Genomic DNA, 20,500 nt, shown 5'->3' with positions numbered 1-20,500 from the left:
AGAATCGAAAAAAGAACTAATAAACTTCAACTAACTTTCACAAAAAAAACTAGGTCGATTCGTTGAAAATTGGCTTTACAATATCATTTGTACATGATGTGTAATAGTAGGTGGTCTTATTTTATTGGCGATCATTGTATATGTATAGATGTATGTATGTCCATATATATCATAGTCACAGTCTCTCACTGCAAACCCGAAACACACGAGCACACTTAATAAGCTAAATTGTTGGAAGGCAGCAAAGCATTCTTCGAAAAGTTGCAGTCGGCTTTTTTGCGCGATCCAAACACACAAATTGAATAAAAGCAAAACATAGTTGTTTAGCTTTCGCTCCCTTCCTTTTTTTTTCTTCGTTGCAATTATTTATATGCTAGTATAGCGCTTTTGCTTCAATTTTCAAACCGACACGCCTGTTTATTTTTGATTTTGAACGCATATCGCGTACATTGTCCGAGTTTTTAAACCGGGTTTTCCTGTGTTAATCCCAACCCTTCTTTACTGTGTAACCTCCTTATTCTAATGCTTTGCAAAAGAGAACACAACACAGATCCTGATGAAACCTATTGCTATTTTTGTTGCACCCTAAATATACAAACCGTGCACAGAAGGATCAGGAGTAACATAATCGGTTGCAAGCACACGCTTTCTACCGAAACCTGCTGGTAGCGTAGTACAACAGACGTGAGGCAGAGCGATGATCATGATCCTGTGATGATGATCCTCCCATGCACAATATCAAACCTCGGGGCCACGGCGGAACCGAAAGAACAAACACAAAACCGATGCGCGTCTTGCGATTAGTACGTATTCCTAATAATCATCACAATGTTTCCCTTTTTTGCTAACACCACTACGCAGCTACCCTCTTCTATTCATCATTCCCGGGGTGGTTTCGGCTACTTTTGTTCATTATTACTTCCTCGGGTTGTATTTTACTTTGTATTATTTGCGTACGCAGTTTGTTCCTTTACATTAGCGGTAGCGTAATTATGAGTTCGTTTCAGTCATTGTTGCTTTTTTGCAATAAAAACGGTCATATGAATTTGGCGATGATTCCATGACCCACCTTCACACAACGTTTGGCCTGCAGGTAAAATTGCACAAATTTGAAATTTAAAACAAAAAGTTAACCGTCATCCTCTACCTTCCCGCGGATTTATTCCATCATAATCTGTCAGAAAAACGGACCAGAAACTAAAACGGGAAATGAATAGTTCGAATAGCACGAAACTCTTATTGTATGAGTATTTTGTGTAGCCTTCAGTTTTGTACCATTTTGTACAGGAGAATGCAATCACCACTGTAAGCACACACATACACACTTCTGGCGAAATGATTGATAAAGGTCCTGTTAATAGTGAGGCAAAGAGACAGCTTTTACATCCTCACAAAAATAAAACCCCAAACTGATATTTTTTCCTTAACTCGCCCCGTATGCCGAAAACTATGCCACACAAATAACCACACGTTTTACATTAAATTATGTGAAAAAATCCCAACTAAGATCTATGCACGGTGTTCGCTACTTTACACACTCTTCAGTGGACAGAAAAGAAATTACTTAAAGCACAACTCAATAGAGTGCGACAGAGTTCGCGCTCCTACTGCCGTATTTCTGTTACGATACTACGCATTTTTTTTAAAAGTGATAATCTAATCCCTCCAACTATCCGAACTCCTACTCGTATCGTTGCCTTTTTGCCACGGGGTACACCTGTTTCCCGGCCATCAGTAGTATAATTATTGGTAGTGTAATTAATTATTAGCATTATTGTTGTAAATTCAGCGCCTTTCAGCAGCGCCGACCGTGTTCCTAGTTTCAGACTCTGCTTTTTATCCAGAGGCTTTGTAAAAGCCAATGGTACTATATCTCGGTTTGCGCACACGCTTATCCCCTATCCAATCATTACCATTCGTTTGGCCGTTTTAAAACCTTCGCTTTTCATCACTTGCCGGTGTATGCCTTGGTTTTGTTGGGTTTAATGTAATATGTACTTTGCCGAGCCATATGTGTGCCTCAATGGTTCCCTCTTGGTGCAGTGGGATATAGGCTAGGCTAGTGCCCCACCAACAGATCCCGCACACACTTGCTTATATGTGTTCCACCCGTGTGGGATGCATGCACGTAGACATGATATTTATATACAACTATCAGGGTGTTGGCTCTGCTTACGCTTAGTCTTAGGTTCCTTCGGATGTTCTATCGACGAGCGTCGTGGGTTTCCTAACGTTACTAATGCACTTGCGACGGCAAGACCTGCCGATTGACCAGGAGGAGAATGCTGAAGGCCACCTGAAGGAAAGTAGGAACATCGTGATGAACTGGGTGTCCTTTGAATTTGCAATTATCACATCATGAACTTACCCGTTGGCAGCCGGACTAGAAGCGAAAGAACTGCCGCCCTGTTACCTTCACATGGCTCCAGCGCGATTGGACTGGGTGAGTCCTGCAAGCGACAAAAAATGGTTGTTTGACTTAACGAATGAATGAATGAAAGAATGTTTAAACATGGAAAATAAGTTACCTTTTTACGTTTCCGGGGCGCAGCGGTAATATTTTCTACAGCTGGCGATAGCTCGTTGTATTCTCTACTTTCAATCTCGACCAACACCTGCAATTAAAATTTATTTATTTATTCGAATTATTCGGTCTGCCGCATGGATTAACTCGTAGGAATATCTGATACTCAGACCCAAGGATTTATTGAAAATAGAACGGTTAACGAGTACAATACAAAAGAGAGTCTCATCCACCTACACTCCCAAGTCTTTTACGGAGGTTACTCGACCTATGAACGTGTCATGGAGGCTGTAGCTATATGAAACCTTACCAGATCTCTCAAATGAAATGACAAAACTTTTATCGGGACATAATAACAGACTATTATTACGATACAAAACGGGAAAAAAACTATTGAGGAAAACTTGTAGGGAACGACAATCAGCTCCATCATTTAGGAGGAAAATTTGAGTTCATCTTCGCGCCTCTCCTGCATTAAAACCTCATCCAATTGTCTCACCTGCGAAAATGGTCTCGACGCCATCTGTTCCATTTCAACAAATAGTCGCTGACGACGCCGGAACATGTCGTAGTGTTGCTTAATCTTCCACAGAATGGCCGCCATAACGAGGAGCAGAAGGAAACATCTACAAAACAAAGGGTAACCGTCCAGTTAATAACCTTGCTTGATAGAAACCTCACCACGCGTCCAATGGATCTTACGTTGAGAAGGTAATAAAGAACTGCTGCAAATTCAGCTTCGGATACTGCGAAAACGCTATCTGTATCCAGAGCGGTGGCTGAAAGTCGTACACGTACACGTAGAACGTTGTCAGCGTAACATTGTCCTCGATTCCAAACTGATGCTCCGCCTTCGAAAATCGGTACCGAAACGTGGAACAGTTGACCGCCGAAAACAGTGGCTTCTCGATACCGCCCGCCGTCCTGATCGTGATGTTCATCCTGGCCGCTACACTGCACGTGATGGTAAAGTCCGCATCAATGTCCGGCTTGACCGGTGAGTTGCGGAAATTGATCTGTGTAAAGTGGCGATCCTCCTTCTTCGAAAGGTTGAACGTAAACTGATAGTCGATCGTTAGATCGTAGTAGCACGAACCACGGCTCGGATCACCATGGTAATGGTTCGTGGCGTCACACTTTTCGCAATGATCACCGGCCAGTCCCTTGGTGCTGCAGAAGCACTTGCCCGTCTCACTGTGACAGTACTGTGCCTGTCCGTTGCATTCACACTTCTGACAAATGCCTCCATTAACCGGATTACCCCAGTAGCCCGACTTGCACTTGTCACAGTTCGGTCCAACGGTTAGATCGTTACACGGTTGCTTGCACGTCTTCGAATCGGGACAAGTACTATGTCCATTGCACTGACAACTAGGACAGTGCGTAAAATGCCACCGCTGGGCTGGACATTCGGATTCTTCGTGTGCCCCACTGTCTCCGCCCGGCAAACACTTACCCAACCCGGTCATCGAACCATCGTCGCACCAACCACAGGCCGGATCATCCCTACACTGGGCACAGGTGCGATAGAAACCGCACTGACTTTTCCCGCTGCTTGCCGCACGACATTTGCTCGAACCCGTCGTCCACTCGCGACACTGGCCGTACGGAAAGCTGGCAGTGTACGCATTCTTATCCACGCACCGCTGTTCATTCTGGCACCAGATACACTCTTCCTGCGTACAGTTACCGCACGACGTAAGTCCCGAGCAGGCCGGTGGACACGCATCGTTCAGTGCATCGCCCGATTTGTTCCGGCTGTACTGACACTTGCTGTGCTCGTAGTCCCAGTGGCAAACACTTACCGCCGTACAAGCATGGCACCCGTGCAGTTGCGCACACACGTGCTCCTCATTGTCCGGACAATCCTTGAGTGCCTTGGTGGGATAGAAATCGGCCCGAAACGTGTACGACACATCCGGGCACTTTTCCTTCACGCAGATACCCTTCCCGTTGCCGATTCCGCAAAACATACAACCGTACGCGGTCGAAACGCAACCCTGGCACGTGGTCAGCTGACTACATAACTCGTAATCCATCAGCTCCTGTTGGGTCATTACGAGTCGACTCTTCTTCGGACATACTTCCAACCCTTCTTGGTCACGGTCGAACAGCCGCTCGCGCTGTACAGCCGACGCCGGCATACATTTGCTCTTCTGTATGTCCCACACACACTTTACACCCGGACGCGTATTAAGACACTGTTCCGTCCGGTTAAACGCTTGACATTCTCCCGGTGTAAACTTTAGCATATCGTTTATCATCTGCCCATCGAATCCGCCGTAGATGTACAGTGACCGCTCGAAAACTGCCGCCGAATGGCCAAAACGTGCCAAATCCGCGTACAGATCCGCCGGCATCGGTTGCGTGTGCCACGAGTCACACAGCACATCGTACACCATCAGATCCCGGGAGTAACACTTTGCGCCAAAGCTGTGTGATGTATCGTTATGGGTATTACCGCCGAAAACCATCATCAGTCCAGGCGTTAGGAAGTTGGCCGTGTGCAGAAACCGCGCCGTCGGTGCCGTCTCCAGCAACGTCCACAACCGTTCGTGCGGTTCGTAGCTAAACAGTTTATTGCTTAGCAGCTGCGAACTGTCACTCTCCGACACGATGCCACCGTACACGTAAATACGGTCCCGCAGGGGATCGTAGGCAGCCGAATGGCCATAACCACCCTTTACCGGGTACCCACGCGTCTGCACGATCTTCCACTCACGCGTCCCAAAGTTAAACTCTTGCACCGTGTTGAGGTATCCGAACTGAGGCGAATGTCCAAAAATGACCACCATCTTCTGGGAACTTCCACCGCCCCCACCACCGGACAGTATCTTCTTTCCACCGCTCCCTCCCACCTGATCGTAGTTCGTTACGATCGTTGCCGTGTGTCCGGCGGAACGTAGCGGACCACACATCTCATACGTTTCGTTGCACTGTTCCGACTTGACGGTTATGTTTTCCCAAATCTTTGCACTCACATCGAATGCCCACAGCTCCCCACAAACGCCCTTGCCCTCGATGACACCGCCGTACATAAATATCTTGTCACCGAAGATGACCGTCGATGCGCCGTACCGCAACTCCGGCACCGGTTTGCTCTCGGTATGTGCCGTTTCCCACACCTTCCCGTTGAAATCGTACATGTATAGCAGGGCCGCCGCTTTCCCATAGCTTTCGCCCGCAATCACGTACAGTGTGTCGTGGAAAACAGCTGCTCCATGCGATGCACTGCCCGGCGGGGTAAAACCCTCCGTCTCTCCCGCATCGATCGCCGTCCAGTAGCCGTGTGCGATCGTTTGCGAGCAATCGTTCCCCGTGTATCCCGCACTGCAGATACAGCGTTGCTGCTTCTCGTTGCAAACGCCCCGTCCCAGATGGGCGGAACAATAGTTTGGACAGCGGGGAATATTGCAAGCCGCACCAGTAAATCCGACATTACAGCTACACAATCCATTCCAGCAATCGCCATTCCCGGAACAATTCAGTGACGAATCATTCGTGGGGCATGCATTCACCTGGTAGGAAATGTTAAAGCCGGACATATTGTACGCATCGTCACTGAAGAAGTGTAACAGGGCTGAGCCGGAATGGGCAAACACTTCCGGTATTCGACGGATGGTGAAATTTTTCCGATACATTAGCCCGCTAAAGACGGCCAGCAGCGGTGATTCGACCGAATCGCCATCGTACACGTACAGATGGTCCCAGCCACATTCGGTCGCAAACTCTTCCAGATGAAGCCGTATCACTGACGGTTGGGATGGACCGGTCGATACCTTGTCCGTGATGCTGTTGTGTTCGCGGGCGTCGATTAACCAGCTGCATTTGACACCAATCGAATAGTTGCCCAATCCATCGTGGATGCTGCCGGATGGATCCGTTAATCTGGAAGGGAAATTGACGATTCATGCATTAGTAAAATATTAATGGGAATTTGTTTATATATTTGACCTTTATTTCAATGATCACGTCCTACCCGGAAATGTTTTGCATTTTTATTCCATTGTTGCAATGCCTAGAAAAACGTTTTTTCTTTCATATAGCAAAAAAGTGGCCTAACGACCTGTTAAGGTCACACCGGCCATCTAATGGCTAGCTAGACTGCTGATAATAATACCACGTAGTTGGATATTCAATCATCACTAGCGAGAACAGTCCGGATGGGATTTGAACTCCGATCCTGCCGTCACCTGTCTACCGGGCCGGACTTTAAAGTTTATTTAAAACTCTATAAATTTTGTTAAACAAAGTATATTCTTTTTCCAAAAGTGGTGCGCAATCATCATCAGTTCCTCGCCTGCTCGCCCAGTGATATCATTGCCTACTGTTCTCGTTTTTCGTGATATATTTTCATCGTATCGCACTTTTCGGCTCGCCGTATTACGCGCATAGCCTACTTGGCGTCTTGCGGCTTCCAAATTTGCTTCCATAAAAGCACATCACAAGATAAAGACGATGACGGCGAACGGCCGACGCGTCTCTTTTGCTCCCGGACGGTCCGTCTACCTCACCATTCAGCGTAATTAACGTCCCGCGGGAAAGATAAGAAGCGCGATCCAGTACAACCAACAAATTGCCCAGGCAAACACACGGGGCAAAAAAAAACATCTTCCTGAAACGCAGAACCGTCAGAAGATGAGTATGAAACACCGATCAACCTAATTTACTCGTTGAGGCATTTTTTTTATTTTTCGTTCCGGCATGACCAATATGGATTATGGGTGTCTTTCAAAGGCGGATTGTTTGGTTTGGGAGATGTTTTTGAGTCGTTGTTGTGGGTTTCATTGTTGAAATTGGAAGCGTGGATGCGGTTTCTTTTATTGCAACTGTTTCTTAAAAGTTGTATATCGATGTTTATTTATAACTTCTACCAGAATGTAGAGATTATATGCTATCATCTTGCTTCACGCTGCTTCATTTCACAACAGCTGTTCGTTAGCTCGGTGTTTGTGTATGTGTGCACAAATACACACAACGACAAATGGACGAAAACTACTATTTACGCATCAATATATGGCAAGGCATTTGATTGGATTCACCGTATACAGCGTGCATATTGTTGGTTTTCCTAGCTTTTCCCCGCTTTTCCAGTGCCAACTTTAATCTGATTACAGAATATCAGGCCAAACTTGCTGGTTGTATCAAGAGCTCCCGGACTTTCAATGCTATGTCGGATGGTTTCTATCCGCTCGGTGCAGGGACGAGCGAGCTTCAAATGCAGGTCACTGGGACGGCACTTGGGACGGTATTGGTTCTTGTTCGGTTTTTGTCTTCTTCATCTTTTTATACCGCCCCTCTCCCTATGCTTTAGTAAACAGGTTTCGAATGTCGACACTTACCTAACCTTACCACCGCAGAATTGGCACTCGGACCCTTGCCAGCCATCCGGGCACAGACAGGTTCCGTTTTTGCAGACACCACCGTTCATGCATCGTACCTCCGTGCATCGGCTGCCGGGATCGGTCGCTCCAACTAGTCCCTGGCTCGAGACGATCGTAGGCCCAAAGTGGCATGATAAAGATAACAGCACCACCAACGAAAGACGACACAAGTCCATGGCACGGCCACCCGCCACCACCACTGACAGTGGCGTTGGCGATGGGCCACATTTTCTTCGGTACTTGGATTTGTGCAGCAGATAAACAAACATTTGCAGATATTCGAGCGGCATTCCGCTTCGCTGCGCTTCCGGAAGACCACTCCACTTTCAAACGGCGAATCACCCGATTCGGGCCAGTCTACGCTGTAGGCGCAACAGAACTGTGCACCTCTCCTCAACTCTTGTGCGGCGCTAGACACTGACACACTCCACACACACACATACATGCACTGTGTTCACTAGCCTGCGGCAACGGTGCCTTCGATTATCCCCTTTCCACTAAACCGAGCGGCCAGTGCTCCGGATTGCTCCGATGGCCTTTGCACTGCCTTAGCACAAAACAAATAACACACAATAGGGCACAAATAAGAAGTAAAAAATTAACCGAAACAAAGTAGGCTATGCTACGATGCTGCCAGAACAGATTTCGGTAGTGGGTTGAGGAAGAGAGCTTTGCTTCCTGCTGTCCAAAAACAACAGCAAAAAAAACTCGTTGGACGTAACCGATGCACACACCGTCTCACGAACGCACTTTTGCAGCAGACGACCCCACCAGCAGACGAAGGTCTAAGAGGAAGAGCCCTCCTGCCGTCTGCCGCCCTACTTGCAGCCCCACCGCTCGGGATCACACACACTCTTTTGCATGCACATACGGAGCTGGCCAGGCGCGGGCGAAGGTTCACGATGGGAATGCAAATCTTCCTCTTTCGCGACTCACTTTCCTTTCGCTAGCGCCATTGCACCACACAGCGGAAACCGTGTCACGAGCGGAGTGTCACATTCTGCAGAGGCAGAAAAAAGAAACCTGGCTGGCTAGCTCACAGCTGTAGCTCGATGGCTCCCGTACCACCAACAGTTCTGTATAATTGTAAATTACGAACGTTCAGTTTTCCCGTGTTTCTTCTGATAAATCTTAATTTAACCTGACTATTCCAGCCAGCAGTGGTCTGACGGAAGAGATTTCCTCCTATCTTTTCACTCCTTTCTTTCTTCGGTGTGACTTTTTCTTTGCTTCTCCACTGTCACAGCTTGTGTTGGTTGTGTTGTTTGATGTTTTTATTTACGTATTGGTACTTTGACGGTACTGAACGGACAGGTGGGTGACATTTTGTGCAGTGAAATTGCTTGAATAGTGATAATTTGTGGAAAATACATTTAGTTCTAACAATTGTGGTATAAACCTATTGACTTAAATGACACCAAATTGGCGAAAATGCGATATTTCTATGCATACACCTTCTGTTGGCTCGATTCAATATGTGTGAGTTAACTGTTCCTTTGTTTCTTTAAAATACTTCAAATTTCACACTATACACGCTTCCTGCAAAATATTGTAGAGATAAAATTATTAGAAACGCGGAAAATTAATAGCAAATCAAATGAAAAAAAAAAAAACATTCCCCATGGCATTTATAGAGTTCCGCCATTCAGACAACAATCGACCAAAGAAGCGTTTCGTCGATGGTCGACTTTGATCGAGTAATGCAAAAAAAGACCAAACAAACACGTCAAATGCACACGGCGACGGAGAAAGAAAAACCACAACGAAAAGAAAGAAGCATCTGTCAAGCTCTCGAGTCGCAAAACGAAAATTTTTTGAAAGTGTCGTAAAGTTCTAGATAAAATTGTTGCTTGTAAACGCTTATCCAAAACAAACCGTGCTGCACCAAGCATCGGTGTACTCCGGTTCTGGCAAGGTGACTGGTTTCACAACCTGTGCACGCAGGACAGCACAACGTACGGGGTATGCCTATAACGCGATACTTGCGTGCCAGCGGTAGAGGAAACTACTATCACCGCGGTTCCGTGAAATGGCATCGCAGGCGCGGCGGGGGCGCCCACAATGGTCAAATGCCGCGAGAATACAACAACCAAAGCCAACCTGCATCCGCCTACACTACTTACCATGGGCAGATGGAGCGTCGGTCGCGTGCAATTTCCCCGGACGAACGATTGTTGGCACAGCAAGACAGAGTGTTGTTGTCGGAGCGGCCGTCCCGGGAACGATACCGCGCTGCTGCGGACGACTACTCCCGGCACAGTGCTAGCCGTGAGCGTAGTTTATCGTCCGTGCTGAGCGATATTAGCTCCGGAAGCAGCTGTTTTGGGACGGTACGGGCAAGCGAAGCGTACGGCAGTCCGGTGTACGAAGATCTTACGGACGAGGATGATATTCGATCGCTGGACCTAATGACGGAATCCTCCATGAACCTATCCGTAGCACCACCGCCGGTAATAAAGCACAAAAAGCGCAAAAAAGACAAGCGTAAGAAGGAAAAGGCTCGGTTACGGGAGCGCAAACGTGCGAAAAAGGATAAGCGACGCCAGAAGGAAATACTCGAGGAGCGAATCTGTCCACCAGAGCACGAGGTGGCCCAGTCGAAGGAAATATTCGCTTCCGGTCAAAACATCCTGGTAAGCGTAAGCTTCATCGACAACGACAAGTCGAAGGATCGAAACGATCGACACAAGAAAAGCAAGCGAAAGAAGACCAAAAGGGAAAAGACTCGCGAAAAGCTAATCGTTACCAAAGAGGAACGTGCATCCGATACGGCAACGTCTGCCCGCAGTCCTCACAGAGACAGTCCCAGCTCCGGGCGAGAGCTCGAAACGAAAGACGTCAAGGAAAAGTACAGCTTAAAGCAGCAACAGACAACACAATCGGAACAGGAAAAGAAACAGGACAGCCAACAGCAGCTACAAAGTGAACAACATTCAACATCGGTTCATCAATCACCTGATCAGAAGCTTCCTCCCGCGAAGAAGAAAAAACTTGATCCGGGCGTTAAACCTGTCATGGTGATCGATCTCGAACGATCGCCCGGCGGTCAAGTAATATCAAGCCCGAAGGAGATCATTGTGCTGAGTGACGAGGAAGGCAAAAGGACGCTGGCACAACGGGGTATCGGTAAAGAAGAGTCGAAACCAAACGAAGCGGATCAAAGTAATCGCGGTCCGAACACCCCACCGGAACCGGCGCCCAAATCGCCTGACTCGTACGATCCCTTCGAACCAACGAAATCCTCTCCCAGCACGGCCATTTCGAGGCACGACTTGGGTAGCATATCATCGCTCAGCTTTCTCGACCATCACACCCAACAGGATGGACAGAAAGAGTCGAAAATGGACTTCCACCCCCACCATCACCATCATCACTCGGTTGCTCATCATGGTCTCCACCACCATCATCCACACCACGGGCATGGCCACCATCATGGGCAGGAAAGGTTAATGGGACAATCCGACCAGCAAACCGGTCCGGGAGCAGTGTTCGGTAGCGATGTGCTCGATCTTCATCCGGACTCACCGTTCGAGAAGATGAACAATCTTAACAGCAGTCCATCGCGTACGACCACCACCGGTCCTTACCATCACCTGCATCATCCGTCACCGATGAAAGCGATCATTAAATCGATGCCGAAGAAGCTGCTTGCATCGGGCAGTGGACGAACAGATCACACGCGATCGCACGGAATGGCGGGCAAATCGAGCCAAACAAATGCGACGATCGGTGGTCAACCAAGCGGTGGAGGTACGACGAGTGGTGGTGCGACCACGAGCGGTGGAGTTCCCTTCGAGGATGAGCTGAACGATGGTGATATTTCACCGTACTCACCCCGTTCGAGTGATTGCGATGAGCAGATGTTTGAACCACCGAGCCACGATGGCAATGGGGAAACGCAAACCATCGCACTGACGGTCGACAATCTTCGGAAGGTGTTTGGCAACGATCCGAAAACGTTGTACGGTGATCTGCGGAAAAGCTATCAGCATCGATCGGTGATCGCTGTGGATGAAATGTACAAACGTAAGCGAAAGCAGACTTTTTTTATAGTGATAAGGAAGAAAGATTAATGATTTTGTTTCTACTTACTTTTATTTAGCTCATAAAATGACGTTAGAAATGCTGGATGAAATACCTGACTCGGCCGTTGATATGCAGGTGAAGGAAAAGGTAAGCAATATGGCAAGAACCATCGTGTCGTCACCATGTATTGTTGGACGTTCCGGTATGAGCCCTGCAAAATAGTTCATTTTTTCAAAATCGTTCCGATCCGATCCGTTCGTCCTAATACTTTCATTTAATTCATTTCGTTTTGGCTCATCATAAATTTCTCAACACTACTACCATGGCAACTGATCACTCGATTGATCCAACTCTTTCATTTCATCATCTCCTCCCCAGCTCATCAAAAAGCTCCAGCGCCAGGAACGAATAGTGGAAGAGGTGAAACATTTCCTTAAACCACACTTCAATAAAAAGCGCATCGACAAGGACGAGTACAAGGAGATAATGCGAAAATCGATTCCCAAGGTAGGTATCTCGTACCGTATTGTACTCACTATTTGCTGTGTATGCGTAATGATCGTTTTTATCTGGTCCTTCTTCGTTACAGATATGTCACAGCCGATCGGGAGAAATCAATCCGGCCAAGATACAGGCCCTGATTACGGCGTACGTTAAGAAAGCAATTGCCAAGCGGAAACTCATCGGTGGTGAGATGGGTTCCGCTTCCGGCACGCCGTTGGCAAACCTCGGTAGCTACGGACATGCACATGAACCTACGGCTACTGCCACCACGGCAACACAGCCACCGGTGGTGTTAATGAACCGATGAAGTTAAAGTGCAAGGAAATTCGTGTGACGCCCAGTTCCGTTCCTAACGTCGGTGAAAAGTACTAGTGATGTAGATAAACCGCGAAGAGGGGGTGAAAATAAAGACGACGAGTGAAATGTGCGCTGGAAACCGTGGCCTCCCTTGTATCGCGCAAAGGAAGATGGTGATCGAATGAAATGTGAATCGAATCGGTGTCGTCACTCTGCTCGCCGTGATCCTGCTGTAAGTGCATACTTAGCTGGTCATATAGCGTTTTGCTCGGTCGTAATGAAATGTTCCGTGCGTTACCGGGAGTTTTTTGTTTCTTGTTAGCCGTGCAGTGTACTCGTACGCGGTTACAATGGCTATCCCCGTAGCAACGGTTTTTACACGCTTCCGCTTCAGCACCACATATAAAAACGTCGCGGTTAGTGTTTAATGTTTGTGTACATAATACATGTTGATTTCATTCAGGAAAGTAGCGCCGTTTATTTTATCCACGTGCCGACAGTCTTGTAAATGCCAATTTTGGAAATTCGACGGTGCAAGAGTGTGTCCTTAAATCCTTCCATCGTGTTAGTGCTGGGGTTGATGAATAAGTGACGTGTGTTTGTGTGTAATAAGCGGTCTAATCTCACCGTTCTGTGAATCGTGGATTGCAAGAGAATCTTTATGAAGAAGCTGAAGAACAGAATGAGTGAAATTTTATGAGTGGTGACCAACGGCAAATGCAATGTAGCACATTAGGTTTTTTTTTTCTCTCGATATTTACATATCTTCATGCGTTACCCGTATAATTTTCGCATCGTTTCGTAGTCGTATTTTCGGTTTTTATTTTGTAAGGAAACGAAAAAAAGGTAATTCACTATAAGTGTGCACAGTGAGGCGCTGTGGGTGGGCAACAAGGTTGAACGTTAGTGTGCATCATTCGGAACGGTAGTTGCACGACAAAAAGGGCCTGTGTACTCCTCTTCCTCCTTACAAGAGTCACTTAATTTGTGCTGTATATGGTATCGTAAGTTCTTTTTAGTAAAATCCCTCAAAAGATACTGTACAGTATATTATTCGATAACGAGAGCGCGTTTGTCGTCCGCGTAAGAGCAAGACTGTGTATGTAGTCTATTCTTCTGCATGAGTAATTTAAAAGTTAAACAGTCACGAAGTCGCGAAGGCCACTGGACGCGACAAAGGCCGGTTGGTAGAGCCAAAAACCGAGAAATACGCATCAACAAAGTGGAAAGGGTCTTTTTTAAGTGCAGCAAACATCAAAAAGAGAATTTATTAAATTACCGCCCTGTGGTGGGATATAACATTGAAAAATCCTCCGATTCGGTATGTAAAAGTATGTGATGACACCAACACCGGGGGACACATGTACACACAACAGCACACACACACATCCGGAAACTTATAGGATTTAGAGAGAATTCTCTACTACAATTGTCTGTTATGACGAACAAACAAGAAAATAAAATGTAAATAGTTACGAAGTGATTTAAACAGAAAACAAAACGCCCCATGCGTTGTATCTATTCTACGCCACAGGTCTTGATGGAACCGGAAGAAGACCGACAAGTAAAAGTGTGTGAATGTACCATCATCTGCAAAATAAGTTATGGATATGATTGGTATTAGTTTCTTCAGATCTATAGTTTCTCTATACTTAAAATTTTATCCCTATGTATGCCAGAATTATCCGACCACAAAAAGCAGTATTGAAATCTTTTGTGAAGAACCAGTACGGTTAGCTACAAATATCTATTAAGAACACAGTAATCTGTCTTTATTAGTTCGTGAGAAGGTGGACCGGTGACTAATATGATCGTCCTTTAGACTTCATTCTACTAGATCGAACCAACTAGTTCCCTATGTTTTACGCCTTGTGATGAACGAGCTTTTCTACCGAGTCTATTACTGGTAGGGTATGTGTCCGCCATTCTCGTCACGTTTTCCAAACATTGTATCCTTGCAGTACTGGTTACGTCGAAGGTTATCTTCGACACGACACCGACAGTTAGCAAACGGGGAGAATAATTGCGTCCTCCATCAGTCGAGGTCAGGATTCGCGAAGTTCATTAGTTGTAGGCATGCTGTTTCAAAAAACAACTTTCAACTTGGATTTCGCCAAGGTATCAAACCTCCTCTACCGTTTCCAGATATTCACAGGAGGATTTTATCTCTACAGTCAGATCTTCCGACATACAGGTAGTTTGTCTTCGTCCTGTTTAACACTAGGAGTTGTGATGCACCTTTCTTTTGTATCTACTGTGTAGTTTCATCGTTATGGAACCATTGCAATAATCATCCGCTTCGTTAGTTTCTTCCGTTGTAAAGTGTTTTGATTTGTTGGCAGTGTGTTAACGTAGACCAGATATTAACACGAAATGATCGCAAAACTGGCTATGGACAGCTACGATTAAATTAAAGCAAGGATGTCAGTAATGTATATCTATTGAGCTGAATTGAACACACTTTATTGAGATGCCTGTTTGAAGCACACGGACCATATTATAAACTGCAAACTTATGACAAAAAAAAATCATTGACACCAACAACTACCTATTTTTGTCTGTACGATTCATTGATGTGTTCATATCCAAGCTTCATAAGATACTGGAACGATTTGCTTTGCGTCAGATCGCCCAACTCTGGCGCATTCAGAAAGCTTTCCAATGGTGGCAAGAAGTTTTCCAGGTCACCCGCATCCGAGATGTAGCAAAGATCGATCAGCCTAAAGAACAGTATGTTTTGCATACTGTCCAGTGGAGCATTTTTGTTGTACTCTTCCCACGAATCACGCTGGATCGCTGCGCACCAGATGCGATGGCGAATCTCGATCGGATCTTCAACAAACGGTAGCAACGAGAGCGCATAATGGAATTCCTTTTCACTCGACTGGCTATACTCATCGGCAATATAGAGCTGTAATTAGAAATGCGTGAGGAAAAGTAAGAATTGAATTCAAAAATATAGTATAATGACAATTTTTAGCTTCCTTCCTTACGTCAACTATCTCTTCGGGTGTGAGAACCTTCACATGTTTCGTGTCGTATCCAAATATATCCAGTATTTCTGTCGGAATGTTTTCCTGTATCTCAATCAAATCTAATTCAGCGTTGATTGCATCGATCTGCGCCTGATAGGTGTCACCTTCCGCCGCCAACAGGCACAACTTGGCTAGACAAAGTATAGCTCTCTTTCTTGCCAGTAACTCTTTTTCCCGCTGGGCCAATGACAGGAGTACGTCGGCTGCTTGAGCCAGCTCACCGTTAAACAGCAGCTGTATCCAGGCCATCGATGGATGATCGACCAAAAAACGGGCTAACGCTGACTGATTGTTCTTGAAGCGATGCAGTATATCTCCCTGCTTGTTCTGGTTCATGTGCCAGCTGATGGCGAACTGCGAGAAGTCGTGCTCTTTGTACCGCTCGATGTACTCATCCAACCGTTCCTGGTTGTTGGTTTTGTCGCATATTTCCACCAACGTTTGAAAGTCCAAATACTTTTCCGCCAGCTTCGCCGCCATCTCGTACTGTTCCGCTTCCACTGTTGCGAAATGTATCAAAAAGATGTTTGTTAAGTAAGAATTGTACTCGTAGTTGCCTTAAGCAATCGCTTACCTAAGGGATAAATAAGATCGATCCGCTGTGATTCGTACTGTTGTAACAGGACGGCATACTTTTCCTCGTCATAAACACTTTCCAGATAATTCTTTCGCCCGTCCAGCACATAATCGATCAGCTCGGTCATGTGCTTGAAATGTTTCATACGGAACTCCGGTTCCGCCGTGCCCTTCACACCGTGGCGCAGTGTGCTACTGATTAACTGCAGCAAAACATCTCGCAATCCTCCCTTTCCGGACATCGCTGTCCACGGTATCTGCTCGTAACGGTTGCGTAGCTCCTCGCGGATCGTGTATGTACTGGCTTTCGATTCTCGGTACTTTAACACTTCCTGCAGGACGGTTAGGACGATCGTGTTGACCTCGACCAGTGCTGTCTGAATTTGAATCGATGTAAGCTCCTGCTGAACGTATGAATCTACCAGCTCGCTGAGCACCTTGAACAATTCCTCTACTCGATGCGTCTGTGCGTAGAACAGATCTTGTGGCGTTAGATTGGGGAACGGAACCGTACGGTTCGATTGTCGCAGTACCAAGTTGATTGCCTCATCGATGATTCGTGAATGACTGTTGTGTAGACATTTGATACCAATCGCAGCGACTATCTTTTCCCCTATGTCCGACAGGCACAGTGATGTTGGACGGGCATCTCGCGAATCCATCGTCAACGGATTTCTGACCCCATTCAAACGATCCCAAAGATTCCTACTGCGCAAAAATTCAATAAACTGCGAATACGCAATATTCTTCTCTCGTAGCTGTTGAATAATTTGCATCGATGTGGAAGAACCGAGCGCATGCTTGTTTGTGACCTCCCAACGTGGATCAGCAGCCGGTGTATCTTGGGCAAGATCAATGGCAATTTTAAGCACCGTACGATCAAGCTCACCATCCACCTGATCACGCTGGCTAACGGATTCTAGCAATGAGAAGATTATTTCATCCGCTGCCACCGTGTTACGCTTTATGTGGTATATAAAGGCTGCCTTCAGCTGCTGTACCGGATCTTGCTGGTGCATGTCGTTCTCGGTAGCAATTTCTTCCGGATCCAGCTCGTACAAGATCAAATTTCCCGCATTGGTAGTTGCCGGTGCAAAGATCGACTGCTGCATCAGAACGGTCGCATCTGCTACGGAACAGTTCGGGTTGAACATATCCGACGAAACGGACGAATTGAACATATCGCTCGGATCGAAATCGGATGGCGTTACGATAACCATCCCGTTGAGACGCGAGAAAAAGAGTGGCGTATTCTGGAAACAGTTCCCCATCAGGATCATGTCTTCACGTGCGTGAAATTCAAGCTTTTCCACCTCTTCGCCACCGGTTGTAGTGGGACTGCTTCCCTGACTACTGATCGCATCGGTTTCCGTTAGTGCCACAGGGAAAATGTAACGATCGTTGTACACGTAGGCAAAGCTGCGATTAGCAATGAACCGGAAATCGATCAGCTCCGCCAACCGTTCCGCACTGTAGAAACCCTTGTAGCGCATGATGGTGCTTTCTTTGAGCGTGAACGTGCTGTCCGATTCGAATATTACCGTCATTAGTGCGTAATAGACTTGCGGAGAACGTTGCTCATTAACGGCGGCCGCCAGTATGATCACACCCCGATCGGTTGCCTGCATGTCCAATGCCCACAGCTCAATTTCCGACACGTCACGGGTGTTCCATAACTTTTGGTAGAAAAAGTCACGCATCTTCTTCATAATGTCAGCATCCTCGCTAAGGAATCGTTCGTTTCCACTGTGTGGCTGAACGGCCCAACGTTGAATCCACCGATCGGCTAACACTGTGATGTGCCATTCGGTGGGGTTTTGGGAGATTTTTTCGCAACTTATTTTAACCAATTTCTGGAAGGTAAACGAGTTAGTAAGGAGATAAATGAATGGCAAGCGCTTTTTTTGGTTTGTTACTTACATTCTCACGCTCCTGATTGTTATGCATTCCGATGATGATAGAAGCGAATCGTTTTCCAATACCACCGAAAAATCCGGACGGAGGTTTAATAAGCCGTGGAACGATCATGTACCGCCCATTCTGTAGATGTACATAAAGTCTCATCAAGCTACACGTGGTCGTGGCTAGCACAAATTCCTGTCCACCGAGACCAATCAACTGTTCAAATTCCTGTCCCTCAAGTATGTTGCACTCGTCGATCGAAGAACCATCGTGAGCGATCGACTGCCAGTAGCGTACATCACCGGCTGGTGAAACGGCCAAACAGGAAGCCATCTGGTGGCCCTCGTTCACAAACACCGTCACCAACGATGCCTTGTGACCGATGTCGCAGTGTGGCAGTGTTAGCTGACGGCATTGACCAGCGTACGGACGCCGTGGGGTAGAGAAAGTTTCCATCCCAAAGCCGGCGGTTGGTCTATGGTTCGGATTGTCACGATATTGCCAAACGAACAGACGACGCCCCTGCACCAACCAAGCCCAACCATTTTGGCTGTAGTTTACCGATACGTTGATGTTTCGCTCGTTGAACGTAAGCACCTCGGTCACCTGCACCGGCAGCGAAAAGCCGTACGATTCCAGTATGTTGTACTCAGATTTGGCAACCACGCGCATTGTGGACACATTCGAACGCGACGATACGCTGTAGCGGCTAGATAAACGAGAACGAGAGAAGGATTAATTAAAAAAAAAACTCACTTTAACAAAACACCCAAACACAATACCCTGAGCCTTGACGAGCAAACGTGCTGGAGTTGGTTGACCGTGCCCCGGCAGAGAATAGTGAACCACCGAGCGACTGACGCGATTTCGACATTGTACTGTTTTTAATAGGGCCGGGACCAAACGAAAATCTACGATCCATGGTTGCGACACAAATTTAGGCTTTGCTCTCGAATTCTACACACACTTTTTTGTACAATTTTACAATACAATCGTTTACAGGTTTTGATGTGCTCTCGCGCTTTTTCCTGTTTATTGTCAACATTCACTCTGACAACGCAGCCGGCATGAGCGTAGCGTTTATAACGTCGTGTTGCGTACTACACACTCTGCTGCAGCTACAGTAGTGTACAAAATTTGGCATGAAATGCGTGAATTGCATGTGGTTATCAATTTATAGTGGATTAACAATTTTTCTAGGGAAATAAAGCTTTTCGACTTAACATAAGCCGAATAAAAGCATTAGAAACTACTTTTCCTCCATCTTTAACTCCATACAAACGAGCAAAAATGCCTTGCACGAAGCCACCTGTAATCAGGCTGGATACTTTCTGCGTACTTGCAGTACGCAGCCAAAACATGTTCAACGTGTTCAGTTCAAATCTAGCAAATAGCTCATATTTTAAAAGCGATTTAAATTTTCATGCACTTTCGCTTTCGCACAACAAAACGAATGGTAAGCATTACCTTCGCTACCACCGGACTTAGCGTGATCACTTTCCGGATTGATTCCCCCCTGTGGAAGAAACCTTTCAAGTGTTGGTTGTTGGCCGAAAGCGACCACTTCAACAACACATCTACGAATTCATCATCGAACTTATCCCAAAATCGTTTTTGTCCCCATTATTGGGACAAAAGACAACATTGAGACAATGTTAATCTACCTCAAAAATATGTTTTGACGGTCAACCATTAGACGTCCTAGAGCGCCTTATTTTCCATCTTCATCGGAAGTAGCAATCGCGGTGTGGACGGACTCTTCTGGCAGACTTTCTTAGAAGTTATGGATCGCTTCCGTTCCTTCGGACGGGTCTTAGGCGGCATAGGGAGACGAGCGAGAATGAACAACGAGAAACCTTAGTAAGGTGCAGCGTTAGTCAGCCATTGGTCGCGGGAACTTAGTTGCAAGACATGGTACATTCGGCAATGTACGGTGGTCACGTCACTCACCACACGAGCCTACACGACGAAACGAAGGTAGCACGGTGTTTACACCGGTTGGAATGCATTGTATCAAATGACACGGGGGGTGGTGATGGCTCTGTGGCTTCGGGAACGCTCACACACAGCGGCGGTGTGGCCAAAGGACCGGTTTATTAGATGTAATGGTGATAGTTCAATTAGTCCGTGTGCGATCGTGGTCGATGTAGGAACCCTCTCTCTCTCGGTGAAGCGGTGAAGAATTGTTTCAAAAAGTCATTAGTTTTTAGTCTTTTAATAACCGGATAACCCTGGCTAGTGGCGAGTGCTTT

At 46.5% G+C, this 20,500-nt stretch overlaps 5 protein-coding genes across 9 annotated transcripts in view; 2 read left to right on the top strand and 3 right to left on the bottom strand.

Moving 5' to 3' along the window:
• The window catches only part of LOC126559328 (complexin), a 553,464-nt gene that overhangs the window by 111,980 nt on the left and 420,984 nt on the right, over positions 1-20,500 (top strand). The window lies entirely within an intron of this gene.
• The window catches only part of LOC126557182 (ATP-dependent RNA helicase SUV3 homolog, mitochondrial), a 304,903-nt gene that overhangs the window by 141,827 nt on the left and 142,576 nt on the right, over positions 1-20,500 (bottom strand). The gene's annotated exons all lie outside the window — the stretch shown is intronic.
• Positions 2,110-20,500, bottom strand: part of LOC126556746 (attractin) — a 317,924-nt gene continuing 299,533 nt past the window's right edge. Inside the window, exons 2-7 of the mRNA XM_050212216.1 lie at positions 7,867-8,295; positions 3,227-6,412; positions 3,024-3,150; positions 2,529-2,615; positions 2,369-2,450; positions 2,110-2,296 (exon numbers count right to left, since the gene is read on the bottom strand). Coding sequence (XP_050068173.1) covers positions 2,142-2,296; positions 2,369-2,450; positions 2,529-2,615; positions 3,024-3,150; positions 3,227-6,412; positions 7,867-8,198 — 3,969 coding nt within the window. The 5' untranslated portion in view covers positions 8,199-8,295 and the 3' untranslated portion in view covers positions 2,110-2,141. The remainder of the gene's footprint in view (positions 2,297-2,368; positions 2,451-2,528; positions 2,616-3,023; positions 3,151-3,226; positions 6,413-7,866; positions 8,296-20,500) is intronic.
• On the top strand, positions 9,873-12,745 carry LOC126557107 (uncharacterized). The gene is made up of 4 exons (XM_050212770.1): positions 9,873-11,934; positions 12,011-12,081; positions 12,313-12,441; positions 12,524-12,745. Exons 1-4 carry the CDS (start codon positions 9,873-9,875, stop codon positions 12,743-12,745), a joined length of 2,484 nt encoding a protein of 827 aa, XP_050068727.1.
• On the bottom strand, positions 15,281-19,170 carry LOC126556808 (nuclear pore complex protein Nup133). The gene is made up of 5 exons (XM_050212326.1): positions 19,031-19,170; positions 18,267-18,957; positions 16,345-18,199; positions 15,729-16,270; positions 15,281-15,646 (listed from the first exon to the last, which is right to left on the bottom strand). The coding sequence occupies exons 1-5, from the start codon at positions 19,168-19,170 to the stop codon at positions 15,284-15,286; spliced, it is 3,591 nt and encodes a 1,196-aa protein (XP_050068283.1). The 3' UTR covers positions 15,281-15,283.

Source organism: Anopheles maculipalpis, chromosome 2RL (assembly GCF_943734695.1).
Source record: "Anopheles maculipalpis chromosome 2RL, idAnoMacuDA_375_x, whole genome shotgun sequence".
Lineage (NCBI taxonomy): Eukaryota > Metazoa > Arthropoda > Insecta > Diptera > Culicidae > Anopheles > Anopheles maculipalpis.
Note: the sequence above shows the minus strand (reverse complement) of the source record. Positions and strands in the feature narration are given on the sequence as shown.